At 60.8% G+C, this 22,475-nt stretch overlaps 2 protein-coding genes across 5 annotated transcripts in view; one reads left to right on the plus strand and one right to left on the minus strand.

The window, feature by feature from the left end:
* Positions 1-1,197: 1,197 nt before the first annotated feature.
* On the plus strand, positions 1,198-6,385 carry CYP11A1 (cytochrome P450 family 11 subfamily A member 1). Of its 4 annotated transcripts, XM_075432093.1 has the most exons (9): positions 1,198-2,588; positions 3,084-3,239; positions 3,442-3,641; positions 4,077-4,280; positions 4,789-4,949; positions 5,027-5,193; positions 5,324-5,402; positions 5,537-5,728; positions 5,846-6,385. In XM_075432093.1, exons 1-9 carry the CDS (start codon positions 2,350-2,352, stop codon positions 5,966-5,968), a joined length of 1,521 nt encoding a protein of 506 aa, XP_075288208.1. In that variant the 5' UTR covers positions 1,198-2,349; the 3' UTR covers positions 5,969-6,385. The 4 variants fall into 4 exon arrangements, with proteins under 4 accessions (XP_075288208.1, XP_075288206.1, XP_075288210.1 ...); XM_075432091.1 differs by having other exon boundaries at positions 5,537-6,385; XM_075432095.1 differs by lacking the exon at positions 5,537-5,728.
* The window catches only part of CCDC33 (coiled-coil domain containing 33), a 45,251-nt gene continuing 29,088 nt past the window's right edge, over positions 6,313-22,475 (minus strand). Inside the window, exons 13-23 of the mRNA XM_075431295.1 lie at positions 19,490-19,615; positions 10,357-10,463; positions 10,005-10,035; positions 8,599-8,794; positions 8,397-8,485; positions 8,040-8,171; positions 7,778-7,850; positions 7,415-7,536; positions 7,097-7,180; positions 6,881-6,976; positions 6,313-6,495 (exon numbers count right to left, since the gene is read on the minus strand). Of these exons, the coding sequence (XP_075287410.1) occupies positions 6,433-6,495; positions 6,881-6,976; positions 7,097-7,180; positions 7,415-7,536; positions 7,778-7,850; positions 8,040-8,171; positions 8,397-8,485; positions 8,599-8,794; positions 10,005-10,035; positions 10,357-10,463; positions 19,490-19,615 (1,119 nt within the window). The 3' untranslated portion in view covers positions 6,313-6,432. The remainder of the gene's footprint in view (positions 6,496-6,880; positions 6,977-7,096; positions 7,181-7,414; positions 7,537-7,777; positions 7,851-8,039; positions 8,172-8,396; positions 8,486-8,598; positions 8,795-10,004; positions 10,036-10,356; positions 10,464-19,489; positions 19,616-22,475) is intronic.

Raw genomic sequence — 22,475 nt, forward strand, 5'->3', positions numbered from 1 at the left:
AGAAAGCCACCGAGGAGGGGAGAGGCTTTCTGTTTCAGCACATCCAAAAATAGCAGGGGATGCACCCGGGTCATGCGGGCTTCGAGACGCCTCCACACGCCGCCCACTTTCCTCGTCACGGGCGAGGCCATCAGCAAAGGCGGCCACAGCCCCGTCCCAGCCGCGATTGCCGCTGGCTGGGGAAAGAGTGATGGCTGTGGGGTTCTGAGAACCTCCCTGACCCGTTTCCTGGCATGTCCCTCCGCCCCCCCCCACTTTCCATCAGAGCCCCCCGCGACCGCGTGGGGTTCCGGTGCCCACTGCAGCGGTGGTGGTTTCCTCTGCGAGTAGCGTGCCGAGGGGGACAAACCGTCACGTTTCCTTTGCCGTAGGGGTGATGGAGCTGTTGGGGGGTGGGTGGGTCCTGCGAAAATTCGGAAACCTCCCGGGGTGGGGAGGAGGGCAGGGCCCCCGCGGAAGGTGCGCGTGGGACCCCGGGGAGACGGCGCGGGGTGATGGAGCTGGGACCCCCACACCGTGGGGAGCTGGTGGAAAGAGGGTGTGCAGAGGGGACACCGAGCGCGACGGGCGGCTGTCCCCTCTTGGGGCTGGAGCTGGTGGGTGGCAGGGCAGAGCTCAGCATGGCCCCGTGTCCCTCCGCGTCCCTTGGGCCCGTGCTTGTGCTTTTACCAGCACCGAGGTGGCCAAAGTGCCCCGGACTGACCCCCTGCCCGCGGCCGGAGGGGGGGCAGCAAGTCACACCCGGGACGGTGACAGCGCAGGGGTGAAGGGCGGGGGGGGGTGGCACTGTGCCACCGTGTCCCCGGGGTGCGGGGCTGCTCTGGGGGGCACACCTGGGGTGGGCGTCTGTCTACAGTGGGTGGCTGGGACAGGAGGGGATGCAGCCAGTGCCTGGGGGGGGACAGGGACCATGGGGCAGGAGGGGACAGAGCCGGTGCCTTGAGTAGGGACAGGGGCCATGGCTTAGGGGGGGACACAGGGACAGAGCCGGTGACTGGGGGGGAGAGGGACCATGGGGAAGGAGGGGACAGAGCTGATGCCTTGGGAAGGGACGGGGACCATGGGGCAGGAGGGGACAAAGCCGGTGCGTGGAGTGGGGAGAGGGTCCGCGGGACAGGAGGGGACAGAGCCGGTGCCTGGGGGGGTCCCGGGACCCCCGGGCGAGGGTCCGTGCCGGTGCTGGGGGAGGACCGCGGACGGAGGGTCCCTGCCGCGGCTCCCGGCGGGGCGGGCGCGCCCCCCGGTGCCCGTCGCCGTTCCAGCAGCCGCCGCCGAGCCCGGCTCAGCATCCCCCGCTACCCCCCCCACCCCGTTTCCCGGGGAAGATGAAGGGCTAAGCACGGTCTGACACCAGAATTAGCCCAGCAGAGCCCTCCTCGGGCTCCTGCTCCCGCTCCAGACCTCCACGGCCGTGGCGTGTCGGCCCCCAGGGTCAGTCCAGGGACCCCCAAGGACCTGCCTGGAATCCTCCCCCCGCTCCAGGGACATTCCGGAGACCCCGGGGACACCCCGGAGACCCTCAAGGAAAGGCCCAGCGATCCCCCCAGTGACCTCTCCCAGTGACCCCCTCCCCATTATCTCTTCCACACCCCGGTGCTAACTGGTCACGAGTTGGGTGTCACTGGGACAAGGGAAGGTGTCTGCCATCATGCTCGGGGGTGGGAGCCTTTGTCCCTGGCTCTGGGGGGCCGGGAGACCCCAAAAAGCCTTTCCCTTCTGGCTGGGAGAGCGGGTGGGGTGTTTGGGGTTCCTGCAGTGAACAGGAGCCAATGCTCTCGGGCAGGAGAGCCTGGGAAGGGAGGACCTGTGACCCCCAGACCCCCTACCCTAGGGAAGGGAGAGGGGGGACACCCCCAGTGATGGCCAGGCAGTCCCCAAGGCTGTCCCCTCCCACGGTGACCCATCAGGCCGGAGCTTCGTTAAGCCTAACCTGTGCTGTTTCATCCCCTAGATCATTTTTAGCATTTATTTCGCAGATGAAACGTTTCGCCCCCTTGGCAGCCGGGTTTTCATTTCCAGTGCTTGCAACAGCGCCCGCTTTTACTGGGGTGGCACTGGCCATGCTGGCATCAACCCCTGTCACTTCATGTTGTTTGAGACCTATGCTTCCCCTGGCAAACCCCTCTCGGGCGAGGCTGGGCGGGGGGGTGATGCCACACAAACCCTTTTTGCCCTGCACCGCGCCCCGATATCTGCCTTCTCGCCGGGGCGAAGCGTCCAGTGCCCGTCCCCGTCCCTGGGGTGGCCGTGACTCATCGGGAGGCGGGCAAGAGCATCCAGCCTTGAGCGAGGCCGGCCGGGGGATAAGAGCGAGGACACCCTGGTCTCCCTCTCCCGCCGCCCGCTCCCATGCTGGCCCGGGCTGTGCCCAAGCCGGGCGCTTTGAGGGGACGTCCCCCGGCCGGGGGTTGCTGCAGGACTCGGAGGGCTGCCACCTCCATCCCGCCGACCCCTCGGCCATTTAACCAGCTGCCCGGTGACTGGCGAGCCGGCTGGCTCAACCTCTACCGCTTCTGGCAGGAGGGCGGCTTCCACAACGTCCATCACATCATGGCCCGCAAGTTCCAGCAGTTCGGGCCCATTTACAGGTGAGGAGGCGTCTGGTCCCGGCGTCCCGGCTATTCCCAGCCCTGCTCCGGGTGAGAGCCGGGTAAATCCGTGCCGGAACAGCTCGTCTCGCCACGAGCTCGCGCGATGCCATGGTGAGGGGTGAGAGGGGAGATCTGCTGGTGCCTTATGGCTGCGGGATGTCAGGAGGAGAGGGCAGCAGGGCTGGAGGGGGGGGCTCTGCTCCCCCTGATCTCCACGGGGTCTGGCACTGATGTCCCCAAGCAGGGGAGGGGGTGACGGAGGGGTCTCTGCTCCAACACCCTGTCCTGGGGACCTGATCTTGCCTGGTGCTGAGCTGCTGTGCCCCCTGAGATGGGACCCACAGACAGGACTTTTGCGGGGGAGGTTGGGGGGCAGCTGATTTGGGGATGCCAGGGGGGAAGGGTGGCTGATGAGGGGAGGTGAGGAGCTTCGGGGGGTGTGGGTGAGGTTCAGACTGTGGGGATGACCCCCCCACCTCCGTGCCCCGGCAGGGAGAAGCTGGGTGTCTACGAGAGTGTGAACATCATCAGCCCCCGGGACGCTGCGACCCTCTTCCAGGCGGAGGGGACGCTGCCGGAGCGCTTCAGCGTGCCCCCCTGGGTGGCTTACCGCGACTACCGCAGCAAGCCCTACGGTGTGCTCCTCAAGTGAGTCGGGGGGCCGGGGGGGGGGGTGTCCTCTAAAAATGTGGCTCCCAGGTCCCGTTGAGTAGCCCTGGCGCACGGGGCGGTGCGGAGCTGGAGCATCCGGAAGGTGATGGGGCCATCCGCTGGCCCTGTGCTTCGGGGGTGGCATGCTCCATGGTTGGGGGGTGACACCTCTGACCCCCCCTGTTTTGGTGTCCCTCAGGAAGGGGGAGGCCTGGCGCTCGGACCGCCTGATGCTCAACAAGGAGGTGCTGTCACCGGACGTGGTGGAGGGTTTCGTGCCCCTGCTGAGCGAGGTGGGCGAGGACTTTGTCCGGCGGGCACGAGCCCAGGTGAGGAACAGTGGCCGGGAGTGCTGGACGGCCGACTTCACCCACGAGCTCTTCCGCTTTGCCCTGGAGTGTGAGTGTCAGGGGCGTGAGTCTCTGCGAGACACGTGTCTCCCCCCCCCCCCCCCCCCCCCCCCCCCGAAACATCCCTTTGCAGGGTACCTGAGATGGGCAACGTGCTGTGTTTCCCCCAGCTTCATCCTCAGGGATGGGTAAAGAGGCTTCCCCCCCAAAGCTCTAGGGTCTAGAGGGACGTCCCCTCTCCACACAAGTAGAGGACAACTCAACACTGTTGATAAAACAGTGTTTTATCATGTACCAGTTATCAACTGGTGGCCAACTCTACCCAACAAGGGGTGCCTCCACCGCCCTGTGATGCTCGGAGCGAGCAGGAGGCCAAGCCAGGTCCCTGTAGCCATGGCAAGGTTGGAGTTGGGTGCGGGAGGGTGGAGGGCATGGGGACAAGGTCCCTCCTGGCCAGATACCCTAACAAACGCTGTGCTTGCAGCCGTGTGCCATGTTCTGTTCGGGGAGCGGCTGGGGCTGCTGCAGGACTTCGTGGACCCTGAGGTGCAGCGCTTCATCGACGCCGTGACCCTGATGTTCCACACCACCTCACCCATGCTCTACCTGCCGCCCACCCTCCTCCGCCACCTCAACGCCAAGACGTGGCGGGACCATGTCTGGGCCTGGGATGCCATCTTCTCCCAGGGTGAGTGCTCCTCCTGCCCGCACCTCCCTGTGTCACCGAAGGCCCCTTTGAGGACCTGGCGTCATAGTACAGCCTCTTCTCACCAGAGTGGAGACCTTCTCCTGGGTCCAATCACCCAGCACAGGGCCACCAAGGTCAGGAAGACTTTCTACATCTGGAGCTTGTGGGATGGAGCAGTGGGAGCAATGAAGGGCAGATGATGGGCATCACGTTGAGGGGAGCAGCTCTCACAGAGGGGCTTGTGGGCTTGGAGAGCTTTTGACACCTGGGACATACCTTCTGCAGGGTGTCCCCCCGTGGGGCACCCTCACTCCCCACCCTCTGTGCCCACCCAGCCACTGCTGGGTCCTGCAGCAGAGACCTCAGTCCCAAGCCACTGCAGGGCCAACTCCCATGGAAAAGCCGCTGGCATGGGGAGACGATGTCCTAAGGTGCCACATCTGGTGCCTTCCTCCTCCACCATGGCCCTGGGAGAGGAAGGCCATGCCATGTCTCCGTGTCTCCTCAGCGGACAAATGCATACAAAACGTCTACCGGGACCTGCGGCTGCAGCGCAAGAGCTCCAAGGAGTACATGGGCATCCTCTGCAGCCTCATCATGCAGGACAAGCTGCCCTTGGATGACATCAAGGCCAACGTCACCGAGATGATGGCGGGCGGGGTGGACACAGTAAGGAGCGGACAGGGTCGTTGGGCGGGGAGAAGGTCCTGGCTGGTGTTGACCCTCGCTCCCCTGCCCCGCTCCAGACCTCCATGACGCTGCAGTGGGCCATGTTCGAGCTGGCGCGGTCACCAGGGGTCCAGGAGCAGCTGCGGGCAGAGGTCCTGGCCGCCAAGCGAGAGGCGGTGGGGGACAGGGTGAAGATGCTGAAAACCATCCGGCTGCTCAAAGCCGCCATCAAGGAGACGCTCAGGTGAGGAGGAGCCCCTGCTGAAAAACAGCCCACCCCCTTCGCTTCCCACGTCCCTGGCACTGCTGGGACACTGTGCACGGCCGGGCCGGGCTGTCCCCAAAACCAGGTGCGTGGGACCTGTCTCCCGCAGGCTGCACCCCGTGGCGGTGACCCTGCAGAGGTACACCACGCAGGAGGTCGTCCTCCAGGACTACCGCATCCCCCCCAAGGTGAGCACGGCCACCAGGTCCCTCTGCACCCCGACCTGCTTCGCTCTGTGCGGAGGCAGGCGACGTGGAGGGTCTGGACCCGCACCCCGAACGCCGGCGAAGCCCAGACCCACGGGACGGCTCCTTCCCCGCAGACGCTGGTGCAGGTCGGTCTCTACGCCATGGGTCGGGACGCCGAGGTCTTCCCCAAGCCGGAGCAGTTCAGCCCCCAGCGCTGGCTGGCGGCTGGCCCCAAGCACTTCAAGGGGCTGGGGTTCGGTTTCGGACCCCGCCAGTGCCTGGGACGCCGGATTGCTGAGCTGGAGATGCAGCTCTTCCTCATGCACGTGAGCACCCTGCTGCTGGGGAGAGCAGGGACGTGGCGCTGGAAGGGGCTGGGGAGGTGGCACCTGGGTGTTGGTACCTCCAGCGCTTACCACCCTCCCCTTTCTCCTCCGTCCCAGATCCTGGAGAACTTCAAGATCGAAACCATGAGAGCGGTGGAAGTCGGGACCAAGTTCGATCTCATCCTGATCCCGGACAAGCCCATCTACCTGACCTTACGGCCGCTGGGGTCCCGGGCGTGAGGGGCCCGATCCTGGGTGACACCCAGCCGGTCCCGGTTTGGGGGACACCCCGGACAGCCCCGCAGGCGCTTTCGGCTCCTTCCAGCCAGACCCCGGCCCGGGATGTGATCTGGGGGACGGCTGCGACGCTTTCATGGCCACAGCCTTGGCTCGGCGCATCCCTGCCTTCGCTCCAGTGCGCTCAAGGCTGCGCTTATGCCACGGGAGAGAGATAAAACCGCAGCAACCCCAGCCCCGCCGCCAGCCCTGCGACCCCCGAGGGAGCGCGGGGTGGGTGGGTGGGTGCTGCTGCACCCCTCCAGCTGCTCGGGGGTCCCCAGGGACCGCGGCCGGGCTCTTCCGACACCCTCCAACCTTTTGCTTTCGCCTTGGATTTGCTCTGTAATTTCGTCACGCAAAAAAAAAGCACCGGCTCCTTTTCGGCAGCATTAGGTTCCTCCGTCTCTCTCGGCGGGCGGCGCGGGCTAGGGCAGGGGGGGCAGGGGCTGTGGTCTTCTCAGCAGGGCCGTGGGGATCGCTGGCAGGGTCTGGGGGGGAGCGAGGAAAGGTCGCGGGGAACTGCAAATCCACCCCCCCACTCCCCCGGGGGGCATTGGCCGCGGATGAGGGGGCTGCGATAAGGGGGGGCTGGGGTTGGGGGGGATTGTGTGACCCTTGGAGGGGCATTCTGGGATGCTGAGGGGGTCCTGCAAACCTAGGGACCACCAACCCACCCTGCCCGGCGTCCTGCGGGGAAACTGAGGCGAATCCCCCCTGATGTTGGGGTGGGCATGGAGACCCCCCTGCCATCCTCCCCACCCCAGCTGCCTGGGTGCAGAGGGGTGGCTCTGAGCCCCTCTTCTCTCTCCCTGGCAGCAGACGCCGGCTGCCAGCCCCCGTGCCGGGTGGCTCTGGTCCCCGCTGGGTGCTCACCGAGGTGGGGACGTGGGGGAAGCCATGCTCCTGCTCCAGCAGGCGAGTGCCGAGCTCCTGCTTCTCCCGTCCCCACCTCCTCGCCGCCTCCTCCAGCTGCGACAGACCCAAACCAGGCTGGCTTTCTCCAAAGCAGGGGGCCAGAGGTGCCCCCCACCCTGGCCCGACACCCCAAGCCCCCCGCCATCAAGCGGGGAGCGGGAGGGGGATGCCCACCTGCCTCTCCAGCACCCGCCCGCGGGCTTGTGCCTCCTCCAGCCTGGCCACCAGAGACAGCTTCTCCGCACCCCCAAAAGCACCCTGCGGGCCACCAGATGAGCAGGAGCAGGGAAAGGGAATGCTGGATTAACCCCCCCCCCCTTCCCACCCCCTGCTTTCAGGGGGAGCAAGCCATAGGGGTGGCTATCGCCCCACGGAGCCGGAGATGTTGTGTGAGTGATGCCCCCGGCATGCCCAGTTACCCCCCGGCACTGCTTTCCGGGGTGCCACGGCTCTGACCCCCACCCCAGCCCTGTACCCGCTCCCCGGTCTCACCGGCAAGACTGGGGGCCGTGGGGCGACGGGGAGTGAAGGTTTGGGGGTGTTCGCCAGCTCCTCCCGCAGCCTGCGGTTCTCGGCCAGCAGCGCGGCGTACACCTCCCCGGAGAGGGCTTCGCCTGTGGGATGGGGTGGGGCAGCCACCACGATGTGTCCTACACCCTCCTCATGCAGAGTTGGGTCTAGAAGCAAGCCCCCATCTCTCCCGCACTCAGGGATGGGTGCTGGAGGGCTCAGGACATCCTCCGATCCCCCACTGCAGACCATCATCCCATGGTGCCAGAAGGGGATGGCCACCAGCAAAGACCAGCAGCTGTATATGGGTCCAGCCCGAGGGTCCCCATCCCCGCTTGCACCCACCCGCCGGCTTCTCAGTGGTCCCGCCTGCCCCAGAGAGCTTCTCCTGCAGCACTCGCTCCATTGCCTCGATCACCTGCGGGAGAGACCGGAGCCAGCTCAACACAAGTCTGTGGTGACCATCACATCTCCCCAGCCACTGTGGTCCTGGGACCAGGTAGCGCTCATGGAGGGGTGGGATGGGTCAGAGGGTCCCGTCTGCTCCACAGACCCTTGTGGCCCCCAACCTGCGCTTTTCGCCTGAACCTTCTGCTCCCCAACTCACCTTCTCCTGTTGCCGTACCGTCTCCTCCAAGCCCTTTGTCTTGCCCACCTTCTCCTGGCACCTCCTCAGCATAGCTTGCTGCTGCCAGTGGGCTCGCTGGAGCAACACCAGGTTCTTCTCGCGGTCATTTTTCTAGGGGGGGAGGAAGGGGAAAAGCCACCAGGGACCTCCATGCTGAGCCTCAAGCCTTGAAGCATCACTTGTAGGGCTGGGAGAACCTCGTGGTGGGGGTCCTGGGGCTCTCAGACACTTGCTTGGCTATGGGGGTGCCATGATGCTCTCCCTGCTTCCCCCCTGCTCCTCTGCCACCAGCTCGTCCCTCGGGCAGGCCCTGCCCGCTCTGGCTGATGTCCGTACCCGGATCAGCTCATTCTGTAGCTGCTGGACACGGTCCTTCAGCCTCCTCATCTCCGCTGTGCTGGCCACCAGTTTGCGCTTGAGAGTGGCTGCAAGAGTCCACGCCACGTGCTCAGCACCCAGCCAGGGGACAGTGTGGTCCCGTCCGCTGCACCAGGGAGAGGGATCCCCTAATTTCCACATCCCCTGCCCCATCACGCACCGAGCCTGTCCAGCAGCTCCTCCCGGGTCATGACGTCCAGGTCCACATCGGCAAGCAGACCGTGGCCCAGCTCTTCCTGCGAGGCCAGGCTGCGCCGCAGGAGCCCGTTCTCCATCTCCAGGCTGGTGACTTTCTGGCGCAGGGACAGGAGGTCCCCTGCCATCCGCTTCAGGGCCAGGCGGTAGCTGCCCACCTCCTGCCAGCCCAGAGCAGCATTGCTGGCACCCTGCTGCCAGCCTGGGCTTTCCCCAGCACCAAGAGCTCAAGCTGAGGATGTTTGTCTTGAGGGTCAGACTCATCATGAAGCAGCTAAGAAACACCCAGTGTTCCCCCTCCTCTTGCAACTGTCGATCCTTCTCCATCCATCCACCCACCCACCCACCCATCCATCCATCCATCCATCCATCCATCCATCCATCTACCCACCCATCCTTCCTTCCTTCCTTCCTTCCTTCCTTCCTTCCTTCCTTCCTTCCTTCCTTCCTTCCTTCCTTCCTTCCTTCCTTCCTTCCTTCCTTCCTTCCCCAACCATCCTCTAACCGTATATACTTGTCTTCCCCTCCCTCCATCCATCCATCCATCCCTCCCTCCCTCCCTCCAAACCTTCTTTTCTCCACCTGTTCACCTCTCCTTCCACGCTGCAGATCCCCCCACCCGCATTTCCCCATCTCTTCCTACCACCTTTTTTGGTGGAAAAACAACTCTCCCGAGGACCTGGTGCAGAGCAGTCGGAGCTGGGGGTCAACCTCAAGCTCTGAGCCTTACAGGGCTTTGCAGGTCTTTAGAAGAAGGGAGGTGGTGAAGAATAATGGAGGGATGAATATTTTATACAGACGAGCCTGAGGATTTTTTAGCACCCGTGTAGCTGGGGAACACCTTGCCAGGTGATACTGGGGGAAATAATTCCCTGAGGATTGGCATCTTCTGAGGCTGATCCTCCAGCATCCCTCCCTGCCATGCCGGGCTGTGGAAAGGCTCCCGGCAGCAGGGACCTTGGCCGGGGGGAACTGCGTGCCTCCAGCTCCCCTGGTCGCCGGCTCCCAGCCTTGGGGCTGGCCTTGGCGGCAGGGCCGGGGCATGGGGTGGTGGTGCAGCAGCATCACGCAGCCTTGGGGAAGGGGGGGAAAGGGGAGGGGGTGGGGCACAAACAGCAGAGGCTCGGCTCCTTCCTCCCCACCTGCCCAAGAGCTGTTTCATCCAGGACTCAGTTCATGCCCAAGATAAAGGCCCCTCCAGCCAAACTCAGTGGCCAACCCCCCCCCCCAAGACCTTCACCCACCAGCAGCACAGAGCCGACAGCAGCTTGGCTTCAGTCCCTGTGGGAGCCAGGACCTGCCTCGGGGACGCTGCTGTCCCACCCCAGTGCCCCCAGTGACTCCCACCCCTCTGGTGTCTCTGGCACTCACCGGCTCCTGGTCCCCGATGACCTCCTGGGACCTATGGAGCAGAGAGCAGGGGGACACCCTTGGCCAGCTGCTCCTGCCGGAGCGAAACAGTGACAAAACCTTGCCTAGGTGACCCTCCGCAGGAGACAGGAGCCTGTTTCGGGTGCTGGGGGGCAAGGCCAGTGCTGGTGGGGATGAGGGTGCAAGGAGGGTGGGAGCCTGGAGGAGTGAGGAGGAAGATCAGCAGCGACGGGGCGGGAGGAGAAGCTGCTGGGGGAAAACATGGGGGCGATGGAGTGAGGAGGAATCCACCCTGAGGAGGATGAGAAGAAGGAGCCAAGAGGGGGCTGCAAAGCCGGCACGGCCCCCGTACCTCCGCTCCTCTGACAGCACTCCTGTCCCATGCAGCGACGGCTGCTTCCCAGGCAGGATACTGGCCATGGCGTCAGCTGCCGGGAGGGACACATCGTCTCGGTGGGGCTGGCAGGAGACATCAGAGAGGAGGGTGAGTATCAGGAGCAGGCTGAGGAAAGCCCTGCAAGAGGTTAAAGCCAAGCTGGTCCCACCATCAAGAACCCTGTTGTGAGCTCCTTCAGCCCCTTCCCCACATCTGGGAGCAGCTCTCCTGGCTTTCACCTGGAGCAAAATGCTTTTGCCACTGTTGCTTTGGGGTCAGGCTCTAACCCTGTCCCAAAAAACCTCTGGCATCACTGGCTGAGATGCCACCTTTGGGGCTCAGATGCAACACGATGTGGCCACAGGGCTGGAAGACCTTCTCCTGAGGATGGGGACACTTAGAAAATGCCTGGCTTTGAGCATCATCTCATGGCTGGACCACTGAGCCCTGCACCCTTGGGAGGAAATTTGGCTATGACCAAAAGCAATCCCAACCAGGCGTTGTCCCTGCAATTGGGACCTCGGGGTCCTCAGATCCCGCTGGTGATGCCAGTGACAGTGTGACCTCCCCCTCCCCACCCACCGCCCCTCGGCACTCACAGTGGAGGAGAAGGGTCTGTAGCAGACCATCATCCTTGCTCCTGGGGTGCCCCAGTCCCTCCGGCACCCTGATCCCAGCAGCCAGCCCTGCCTGCCAGGCTCTGCCAGCCCCAGACGAACTCCCCAGCAGCTTGGCCACCCCCGGCCGAACGTCCCGTCCCCGAGCCGCCACCTGAGCTGCTGGCCGGTGGACTTACGGTGATGCCAGGGTGCTGTAGCATGAGGAAAAGCTGGTTTGCCCAGGCCCTTTCTGCCAGTGCCTGTTGCTACAACACATCTCTCCTCTTAGCAACTCCTCCCCGCAGCAACTAGGCGCCTAAAGCCACCCAGCTGCACCCAGATGGGTGCAGGCAGCCTGCTCTGCTGCTCCTCGCCCGGGGCACCCACATCTCGACCCCTTTAGCATCCCTTCCACCATTGCACATCCCATTGCTGCTCCCAAAGCCATCGGGGCCAGGAGGCAACATCTCCCCGCTGCCTGCCTCCGAGCACTCCAGAGAAGGGCAGTGAGGCTGGGGAGGGGTCTGGAGAACAAGTCTCATGAGGAGCGGCTGAGGGAGCTGGGGCTGTTCAGTCTGGAGAAGAGGAGGCTGAGGGGAGACCTTATGGCTCTCTACAGCTATCTGACAGGAGGGTGTAGCAAGGTGGCTGTTGGTCTCTTCTCCCAAGTAACTAGCGATAGGACAAGAAGCATTGGCCTCAACTTGTGTCAGGGGAGGTTCAGACTGGATATTAGGAAAAATTCCTTCACTGAAGGAGTGGTCAGACGTTGGACCAGGCTGCCCAGGGCAGTGGGGGAGTCCTCATCCCTGGAGGGGTTAAAAAATCATGTGGATGTGGCACTTTGGAACATGGTTTAGCAGGCGCGGTGGTGTTGGGGTGACGGTTGGACTTGGTCTTAGAGGTCTTTTCCAACCTTTGTGATTCTATGAGCCTATGATTCTTCGAGACAGCAGCCCCTTGCTGTCCCCAGCCCTCCCTCCCCAGCCCCAGCCTGGTTTCGGCAGACGTGGCCTTATCTCCTGCTCCCAGCAGCGCAGACCCAAGGAGGTGACCCGGTGGCTGCCACCGCCGGGTCCCAGCATGGCCGGGTGGCTCTGACGGTGACAGCACCTCATTTCCACGCCTTGGATGCAGGCATGGAGACGCTCTCCCTCCCAGCACACTCCTCTGACGTTTCAAACACTCAATTAACTTCTGAGGACTCGTGTCTCGGAGATGCTGGGCGGCATCGGGCTGCAGCTCTGCCTTGGCGTTTGGGCTGACCCCGAGCAGAGAATAATTCACTGATCAGAGCCCGCTTTCATCCCGAGATGGGAGTTATAGCATTTTCAGGCAAGGCATGCTTTGCTCCAACAGGTCCCCCAGTCCCGTCCCCGCTTCGCGGTACCCACTGAGACTCCCGTGCCTCCCACTGGCCGCGGCATCCCGCATCCACCCCTCCTTTGGTGTTGGTTAAGAAACAAAGGGGCCGGTGTAAGGCGATGGAGCCCCTCGCTACCTCGTCCCGTGCCATCAATTTTTCATCAAAGAGCCTGTGGGAAGTGCGCAATTATCTGCCCCATCAATAACGCACAGCACCCGTGCTCGGCTCGCCCGGGCCGGGCAGCTGCTTTCCCTGCCTGTACTGGGAAGTGCTGGGTTCAGCCACGGCTTTCCCAGGCTCCGACAACACCTGCAGAGGCTGGAAAACCCTTCCAGGCCTTTAGTCCCAGCCTAGTGCTGCTCAGACACCCACCGCCCCCTATTTCTGCCCACGCTTGGCCCAGCATCACCCCGGCGCTGCCCCAGGGACGGGCGCAGAGCTGAGGGACACATTTTTCCCCTGCACCTCCTATCTCCAATCCACCCGAAGAGAGCTGCGTCTCTCCCTCCCGCAGGGCTCCGGATGAAAGCCTGGGAATCCACGCCTCAAAAGATGGAAGCTTTGAAACTCTCGGCGCTCGCTAGTTATTTTTTAATATATTTTTTTTTCCCCCCATCATTTCCAAGCCTCTGAAGCTTCCCCTGCCTTTGGAGCCTTTCATCCGCGCCGGCAAGCCGTCGCCCTCCTTCCCGTATTTGCTTAGGCCAAGTTTTTTTTTTATTTATTTACTTAACAAATTGCTCCGAGATGCTTTGATGTATCCGATTAGCTCCGACTGCTGGAATCAATTCATCTCTAGACGGAGCAGCACGGAGCGAAGCGAGGTGGTGGGGATGAAAATAAACCCCTGTGGGAGGCAGGAAGGTCCGAAAGTGGCTGAAAATCGGGTGTGCCAGAGGATTCTGCATCCGCGCGGCACGGCCTGACCCCGTCTCGGGCCAAGGAGGGGACAGCAATGCACCCCGGAGAGGGGCTGAGGACGGGCCAGCTCGTTTCACTTGTGAGCACAGAGGCGTCTGAGCCCTGGCAGAGCACCAGCCTCTTCGGCCACACGATCTCCCTCTGCCCGACAGATAACTCGCTCCTGGATGAGAACTAAGCCCAGTTCCTTAATTGTTATGAAGATGGGATAAGCTCGGATTTACATATCTGAGAAAAAGCAATTGCTGCAGCAGCTTAGGAAGATCAGAGGGGGAAAAAATCCCATTTTCCCCTCTTTCCTATAACACAAGCTCGTGGAACCATCAGAAGACAATGATGCCTTCATTCGCTTTGCCCGATGCCTTCGCCAACCTTCCCCATCCCCTTGGGACACGGGTGTTGGCCAGGGGCGATTCGGTGCCCCGGTGCCCCAGCCCTGGGGACACACCGGTACCCAAATCCCTCCTCAGGACAACACCTGGGCAGGTGTGTCGGTGGGGCAAATGTGGGTTTTTTTCCCCCCTCTACTTCCAAAATCCAAATGTTTCCCTGGGGAGCGCCCACTCCTGGGGGATCTGCAGGTCCCCCAGGGGAAACAGGGAGATTTTTAGCCCCGCTGCTCTCTCGGCAGGATGCTCCGGCTGGTGAAAGGCAGCAAATAAGCAGGGTTTTATCTGATCAAACCAAGGCTGAACTCCCTTGCCATGCATCGGGGTGGGGGGGGAAGCCGTGCTGAGGGGGGGTATATTAGCCAAAGCATTACAATTCAATTTAAGAGTTAATTGGATTGCGTTGAAAAGTGCTTAATCTGAGCCGAGCTCGATTTAATAGAGACACCACGTCTTCTGCTCCCTTCCTAACTGGGATGATGATTTTAGGGCTGGCGATTACCATCGCTATCCGGCTCCAGGCCCAGCTGCCGGCTGCTGATATCGTGTTGTACAAGGCAATAAAAGCCTCTGGATTACATGGGGTAACTCGAGGAGGCAAGATGCTCGGCATAGAGACCACCGCTCCTCGGGCTCCCACCCGCCTGCCTGCTTCTTCAAGATAAGGCTGAAGTCGGGCCACCAGCAGGGACTGCAATTCCTCTGCGAGTCGCTGCTGCTTTACTTTGCTCAAAGAAAATGGAAAAAAAAAAAAAGGATAAGGAAAGAAAAAAAAGGAGCCATCCCACCCCCCACCCCCCCCTAAATCAGCGGCTAGGAAGAGGTGGGATGACTTTTGAGAGCAAACTCTGTCTGAGTCAGCACCCGGTTCCTGAAAAACAATTTTTCTCCCTTCCAGCTGCACGGGGCTGCTTTTGGGAGGGATGGGGACAGCTGGAGTGACGTCCCCGAGTGATGTCCCCCAAGTGACCAGGGGGAAAGGCAGGAAGGGGAGGTCAGCAGAGCCTCCCGGGATGGGTCTCTCCTCCCATCATGGGTCAGAGCATCCCCCAACGCTGCTGCTCACCCCTGACCACAAACTGGGGCCAGACCTAAAAAAGCCCCCTCCGGAGCTCAAAAAAGGAGGGGAAACAGCTTGCGACTGTTACCTCAGGTTCCCACTGGGTCTCTGCAGGGTTTTTTTCTCTCCTAGGAAAACATTGGCATCTGTGTTTTCAGATAAGCACATTTCCAGCAACTGGGGATGTGAAGAAGTGGGGAAATATCACAAAACCTCCCAGTACCAGCAGGAAACTTGGTAGCGCTCGGCAGCTCCCAAAAGAGCTGGTTTTCCAAGCGTACCATTCAAAATCTGTGCGCAGGTCCTGACTCAACCACCTTCCCCTAACCCCACGCTTTTTATCTGCCCTCAAAGCATGTTCATGTCCCGGGCTTTGAAAAACAAGCGGCTGCAGAGGGATCAACCCGCAGCATCCCCATCGCCCCAGTGACGGGCGCTGCCGTGACTTGCCCTTGGCCCGGCTGGCGGTTTATTGCCGGCGCTGTGACCATCCATTTTCAGGTTTGCTAATGGATCGACCCGATTCGCTGATAAAACGCCCGCTGCCCTGACCTCCGCTGCCCTGAGCACCCACCACCCCGAGCATCTCCCGCCCACCGTCAGGCCCCATCCTTCGTTAACCGGCGCCGGGAAAGGCTGAGAAGTCACTAAATGAGGAAGGATGAGCCCTTTTGCACTGTGGGTCTGGCAGTGCTGCCGGGACTGGGTTGGAGCAGGACATGCAAGGGTGCACGCCCGCCAGCGCACACACCTCCAGACACTCAAAAACCGATATTTTGGGGCCCGTTTTCTCTTTTGGGGACCGTTTTCTCTTTTGCCTCTGCTCCGGCTCGCTGCTGGGGTCCCTGGTCCATCACCCCCACAGCCGCTCCCACGGCCACCCACACCCAAGCAGGAGCAGCACAAGTGAAACCCACCAAGCCCAACCCATTTCCCATCCCTGCCCAGAGCCTGGATGACCAAAAAACCCCTCTTGCAACTCGGCTGCAGCACTCAGACCATTTGCAACACCCCTCCCCCACCCAGCCTCCCCCTCCTCTGCCGTAGGGTGCCTGCCCTTCCAGCACCCTCCGCTGCCCTGCAAAAGCTGTGTCCCTCTGTCCCCCTCCTTGCCATCCCACTTCATCCCATCTTGCCCCCAAGAAGAGAGCTTTTTCAGTGCTGAGTGGGGCTGCGGCCCTGGCAGCACCCTCGATCCTGGCAGCACCTTCTCCCCGTGCACCACCCTTTTCCCTTGCAGCATCCTCACCCTTTGCATCCCCTCCTCTCCTCATAGCACCCTCTCTCGCCCTTTGCAGCACCCTTGTCGCTTGCAGCACCCTCTCCCCTTGCAGCACCCTCACTGCTGGCAGCATCATCACCCCCGGCAGCATCCTTTCCCCATGCAGCACCCTTTTCCCTTGCAGCATCCTCATCCTTTGCATCCCCCTCTGCCCTCTCAGCACCCTCGGCCCTTGCAGCACCCTCTCCCCTTGCAGCACCTTCTCCTATGCACCATCCTCTTCCCTTGCAGCATCCTTATCCTTCACACCCCTCCTCCCCTCACAGCACCCTCATCTGTAACAGCACTCTCCCCCCTTGCAGCATCCTTGTCCCTTGCAGCACCTTCACCCCTGGCAGCATCGTCACCCCTGGCAGCACCCTTTCTCCATGCAGCACCTTTTTCCCTTGCGGTGTCCTCATCCTTTGCATCCCCCTCTCCCCTCGCAGCACCCTTGGCCTTTGCAGCATTGTCACCTCTTGCAGCACCTTCTCCCTGTGCACCATGCTTTTCCCTTGCAGCATCCTCACTCTTCTCATCCCCTCTCCCCTCACAGCACCCTCTCCCTTTGTGGCACCCTTGTCCCTTGCACCACCTTCACTCTTTGCAGCATTGTCACCCCTTGCAGCAACCTCTCCCCCTGCAGCACCCTCATCCTTCACATCCCCCTCTCCCCTTGCCAGCAAGTCACTTTGCGGGTACCAGCCCCCAGGAACAGTGCCACACTGTGCTGGGGGTCCCCTCCCAGCTGGCTGAGGCAGATGACCCAGCTCAGCGGGCGTAGGAGCCCTCTTCTTCCTCGGAGGTCACCCAGCAGCTGGAAATGGGTCCAGCAAAGGAGCCCCGATGCTGCTGGCAAGCAAGAACTCCTGCCCCCACCACTGCTGCCCGCTCCATCAGCCCATGGTGTGTTTTGGGGGGAGAGGCTGCACATCTGGGCTCCCTTCTTATGTGATGGAGCTGATGGGCCACGTGTACCACTGGGAACAAAACGCCACCAAGGGAAAAAAACCTGCATTTACTTCTCCCAGGCCCACAAGAAGCCCTTTGGCTTGTGAAGTCCCCCGTGCCCACGGGTCAGGGAAATACGGGGGATGGTGGAGGGAAAGAAAGGCTTGAAGGAGAAGCAAATGTTTGAAGAGGTTGGAGAAAATGCCCCCCTAATCGTTAAGTGCTGCTTGTAAATTATTCATCGAGTGGCAAGAGAGGCGCAAAGCTATTCAGCGCAAGGGCGGAAGGGTAGGAAAACACTGCTGGGCTGAGCGCAGCGTAAAACTCAGCCGAAGGTCAAAACATCTGGCCCCTCAGAAATCAGCCTCGAACCTCGGTAAGCCCAAGGGGGGTTTCATGTCCCAGCAGAAACATGCACAGAGGCTTTTCTGCCTCTGCGGGACCAGGGCAGCCTTACCCTAGCTCTGATAATATTCCTCATCGCTTTGTTTTCCTCTCCCCCAGCTCTTCAATGAAGGCATTAACGAGTAGATCCGGAGTGGGAACTCCAAAGCCGCAGGGTAGGGATGGGGAATCCAGGTTTGATCAGCCCGAGGGGAGTGGGAAGAAGTGACAGGGCTGTGATCAGCCGAGTGCTCCCCCCCCCGCCCCCCCCCAAGCCCGCTGCCGGGGGGCTCTCGCATCCCAGCTCCCTCCCGCATGCACGCTCCATTAGTAGGGTGTCAGCCCCGATTCCCGGGACTGGCAGGAGATGGGCTTTCCAGGCCTTTCCCTCGCCTCGCAATGCAAGCGGAGTGAAAATAATATGCACTTTAGGGGGAAGAAAAAAAGCTAAAGAAAGACAACGGCTGTCAAAGGTTCAGGGGAAAAACAATAACCCTGCCAGCAATGCTTTCTAGCATTATTAGCTAGAAAAAGGACAGGGCAGGGTGTGCCCAGGGCTTGTGCAAACCCTTTCTGTCCTCCCCAGCTCCTGTTGCCCCACTGGGGCTTGAAGTTCGGACGCCAGAAGCATCCTTGAGACCACTTCCCACCCTCCCTCGCTTCATCGCTGCAGGGATGCTCTTGTGAGGATACAGCGAGCTGGATTTCACAGAATCACAGAATCACAGAATAGTAGGGGTTGGAAGGGACCTCTGTGGGTCATCTAGTCCAACCCCCCTGCCGAAGCAGGGTCACCTACAGTAGGCTGCACAGGATCTTGTCCAGGCGGGTCTTGAATATCTCCAGAGAAGGAGACTCCACAACCTCCCTGGGCAGCCTGTTCCAGTGCTCCGTCACCCTCAGAGGGAAGAAGTTCCTCCTCATGTTCAGACGGAACTTCCTGTGCCTCAGTTTGTGCCCATTGCCCCTTGTCCTGTCACTGGGCACCACTGAAAAGAGCTTGGCCCCATCCTCCTGACACCCACCCTTCAGATATTTGTAGGCATTTATAAGGTCCCCTCGCAGCCTTCTCTTCTTCAGGCTGAACAAGCCCAGTTTGAGGCAGCTCGGGGCATTAGCGCAAGCCAACAGTGAAGCCGGGGTGAAAATGTGTCACACGGATCATGTAGTGATGCCAGGGCCAGATCCTGTACAGGTCTGAAGGGTATCGAGGCTTCTCTGGAGCCCTGGGGCAATTTGGGTTGTAAATTTTTTGGACCTCGTGTGCTTGTGGCATTTAAGCCGTGCCGTGGTACCCGCCTCTGCACGGCCCATTACAGGTTTCTATTAGGCTGGGCGTAAAGCAGCCGCTGTGGCCGTGGAAAAGGAAGCAATAAAGCTCAGTGGATTGGAGGAATTAAAACAGCTGGAGAAAAAAAAAAAAATTAGCTTTTCTGTATTTTTACGGTTGTTGTTTTATTGCTAATTTTCTTCCTGCTTTGTAGCCTGAATCGCAGGGAGAGGGATTGGGTTGAAGGCGGGGTTTGGGCGGCCACTGGGCGTTTGGGCAGCACAGGGCCCCTCGACCTTCTCCCTCCCAGTGATTTAATAAGCAGAACTGAGGTTTAACGACCTGTTATTTTTAAAGCCAGATGGCTTAAAGTACAGGAAGATATTAGGACCACGAAGGCTGGGTCTGAATTCATCCAAGGGCTCCATTTATCAATACAAAGGGCTGGAGGAGGAGAGCAGCTGCTTTTTCTCTTTTCCCGGAGCCGAAAGGTATGAGCTGGAGGTGCCTGGGGTCTCCAACATAGTGCAGCGGTAACAGGAGGGAATTTGCTAAATGGGTTGGAGATTGAGCAATCAGATTGCAGCCGGTGCATCCAGGCTGCTCCGGGGAGTGCTGTCCCCCCTCCAGCCCCTGTGCCACCCCGAAGCAGCTGGGGACCAGGGATGCGGGCACTCACGGAAAGGCTCCTCCATGGGCACAGCATGGGAAATTATCAGTACAACCCGGCTATGGATAAAACCCACCATTCCAAGCAAAGAATAGGTTGGAAGAGAGATTAAAATTGGGGATTTATGCCAGTTTTTCACCTTTATGAGGTGCGGTGCACGCATTTATGGTGGCTGGCAGGGTGATGCCGTGGGAAGGGTGTTGGTGCGGCATCCACGGCTGCTCTCATGGCTTCTTACCTGGCAATAAAGTGGGTTCGTGGAGGCTGTCCGCAGCTCTTCGCCCCTCTCGAGCGTGCCGGCGGCGACAGGGTCCAGGCTGGGGAGGACATCGCTGTCCGACAGGGTCAGGAATGCCGCTGGTCTCTGGGGAGGAAAGGCAACGGTCTGTAGGATGGATGGATGCGGTGACAGGGGCAAGGAGGGGGCACCCGGACTGAGCTGCCTGTCCCCTGTCCCCCCCTTCATGTCCCCAGTATGCCGCAGGACCAGCGTGATGGGAAAGAGCTGCAGGCTGGCCACGCTCATCTCATCTTTGCAAGGTGCAAGGGGAGCTTTGGGCATGGAGGGGATCCCTGGGGAACCAATGCTGGACCAAGAAGACAAGGAAGAGGAAGAGGAGGAGGAGGAGGAGGAGGAGAAGGCATCTTTCACACTGAAGCTTGTGTTAGTGGAAATAGCAGGTCCATGCCCAGCTCAAACCATCTGTCCCCTTCCCTGGCGGGCAGGAGGTGGGTGCCCAGGTCTTGCGGGCACAAAGGGATGCCAAGAGCCACTGCTCTGCTTGGTGCTGCGCTGGCAGTCCCTGCCAGGCCCCCAGCCAGACGCTGCCGGCAGCGGTAATGTGATTTCCCTGCCCCTCATTTCCCGCGCCCGGCTCTGCGCGCCCTGCTCTGCTCCCGCCAGCCCGGCTTTTATAGACTCCCCTCTAATCCAGTTAGAGGGGGAAGTCGGATCTAATAAAATAAACGATGGAGTCCGCGCGCTCCTCACTGCTGCCTGCGATGGCAGGCTCATGGACAGGGACCCTCGCCCTGTGCTGGCCATCCCAGCTCCCAGTATTGGGGATGGGGACGAGCTGGGCTCCTCGCTTCGAGGCACAGCACCCCAGCACCCACCTATTTCACTGCCTAAGAGCCAACAACCGCGACCTGGCAAACCCTCGGCTCCCCGCCGCCTCCCCACGTCGCAGATGCTCTCCTGGCTTCGCCGGCCGAGCAATCAGGCTGGGCGCCCTCTCCAAATTGGCTGCGGGCACGGGCAGCGGCGAAGTGGCCCATGTTGGGTATTACTCCGTGCCTGCGCCCGGCCTCGCCTCGTTAGTGCAGCTAACGAGGGCAGCGAGCATCCTTCCTCCCCGCGACGAGGTGTCCGGAGGCGTCCCCGTGCCCTTCCCCATCGCTGCCTCATTAACACCATCAGCATCATCGTCCCCTGTGCCACCGCATTTCATTACCACCTCAACCAAGCTCCTCCAGCATCAAAGCCGGGGTGAAGATGCCCCCCGCCCCGCCACTCTTCCCCTCCTTGGGGACCGGCATCATGTAAAATGCAACAGTTTAGGCTCTGCCTGCAATTACCGGGGCTGGCGTACAGCTGCTGCCTGCCGCGCCGGAGCGATGGCCAGCCCGGCCCCGCCACCACTGCCCACCGGAGAGCTGCTCGCCGGAGCGCGCGTGCTCTTAATTCAATTAGCACTGCCCTGAACGCTCCCCTGGGACCTGCGGGCGGAAACCAACAAATTCTCCTTAACAAAGACATTCCCTCTTGGTATTTTTCGGTTCCTCGCTGGCTTGGCTCTCCTCGACTAACGATGCTCTTGGACGGCAGCGATGCCGTAAAGCCCCTTGCAGCCCACCAAGTGATCAGCGGAATGGGTGATGTGTTTGATTGGCAGGTGTCGATCAAGAGCTGGCAAGCAGGAGCTCGGCAGCCAGCAGTTTGGCTGTGCCGAAAGCCCTCAGCCAGCTCACTGAGAGAAGATGCTCGGCAGGGAAGGGTGATGCTCCCCCAAACCAAGCCTTTCACCAGCTTCTGCATCCCCTGCAATGTGGTTTGGGGAGAAAAACCCGATTTTGCTGCTCGTGGAGGACAAACCTGGCCAGACAGGCTGGAAGAACAGGAAATGCATGGCGATTCCCCCCTTCCCAACCAATTATAAACCCATTTTTTTTTGCCAGCCCAAAAAGGGTTTGATCACTGGGCTGGCATGGTGACAGTTTACACCCCAGCGCTGTGACAATTTACACTAGGTGCCGATCTGCTTCTGGTTTTAAATGGCAGCAATTACATAAATTAAGGCTGTTTAAGCAATGATATAGCCAGCCTGTTGATTTTTTTTTTTCCCCTGCCTGGAAAAAAACAGCACTAGCTTTTCCCTTTTTTTCAGAGGCCGTCACCACGTGCCGGCGTGTCCCCAGCCCCCTTCTCGGGTGACATGACCAAGGGTGCTCAACAAAGCGGGTGGCAGAGGCTTGAGGTGACCCCGAAGGTCCCAAGCGCCGAGTTAATGCACTGAGCAAGGTGGGGTCGTGCCAAAACAAAGCACAAAACAGGGCTGGCTAATAAACAGGGGCGATGAACAAATCCCTTAGGAATAAAGATGCCTCCGGTGTGTATTTTCCAGCCCTCACATGGGGCTCAGCATCCCCTGGGCACATCGAGGACCGCATCCTGCTGACCCTGCGCATGGATTTGCCACTGGCTGCTGCATTGTCAAACTCCTCTTTCCTGGGAAAGACACCAAATTTGGGGTGGAAAATGAGGAACGAAGGGAAAACAGGAGCCCTGCCTTGAGCCCCAAGCCCCCGCGGAGACGGATGAAGTCGGCCACAGGTTTTCCCCCTGCAACAATTTTTCAGCGACAGACGTTAATTTGCTAAAACGTCAGCGTTTTGCTGAAGTCTTTGATTTCTTTGTCTCCCTGAGACGATCAAAGTCTTTTGTTCTCCTTTGGGCTCCAAAGACAGAGCGCAGGGGGATGAAGGCAGGCGGGAAAACGGGCTGGGTGGGGGCAAACCCCGGGGTCTCGGTGCCTTTACAGGCAGCGGGGGGGCTGCAAGGCAGCGCTGCCTTTCCCTGGCATATCACAACTCCTGTTTGCTCATCCCTGGTGTCAGGGCTCTTGGCTTTTAATAAAGCAGCTGCTCCAAACCCTTTCCCCGTGGCTATTACAAATGTAGCAGGGTTTTGAGACCCTGAAGAAATACTGGGAGGTGAGCCCTGT

Source organism: Opisthocomus hoazin, chromosome 10, assembly GCF_030867145.1.
Source record: "Opisthocomus hoazin isolate bOpiHoa1 chromosome 10, bOpiHoa1.hap1, whole genome shotgun sequence".
NCBI classification, from domain to species: domain Eukaryota; kingdom Metazoa; phylum Chordata; class Aves; order Opisthocomiformes; family Opisthocomidae; genus Opisthocomus; species Opisthocomus hoazin.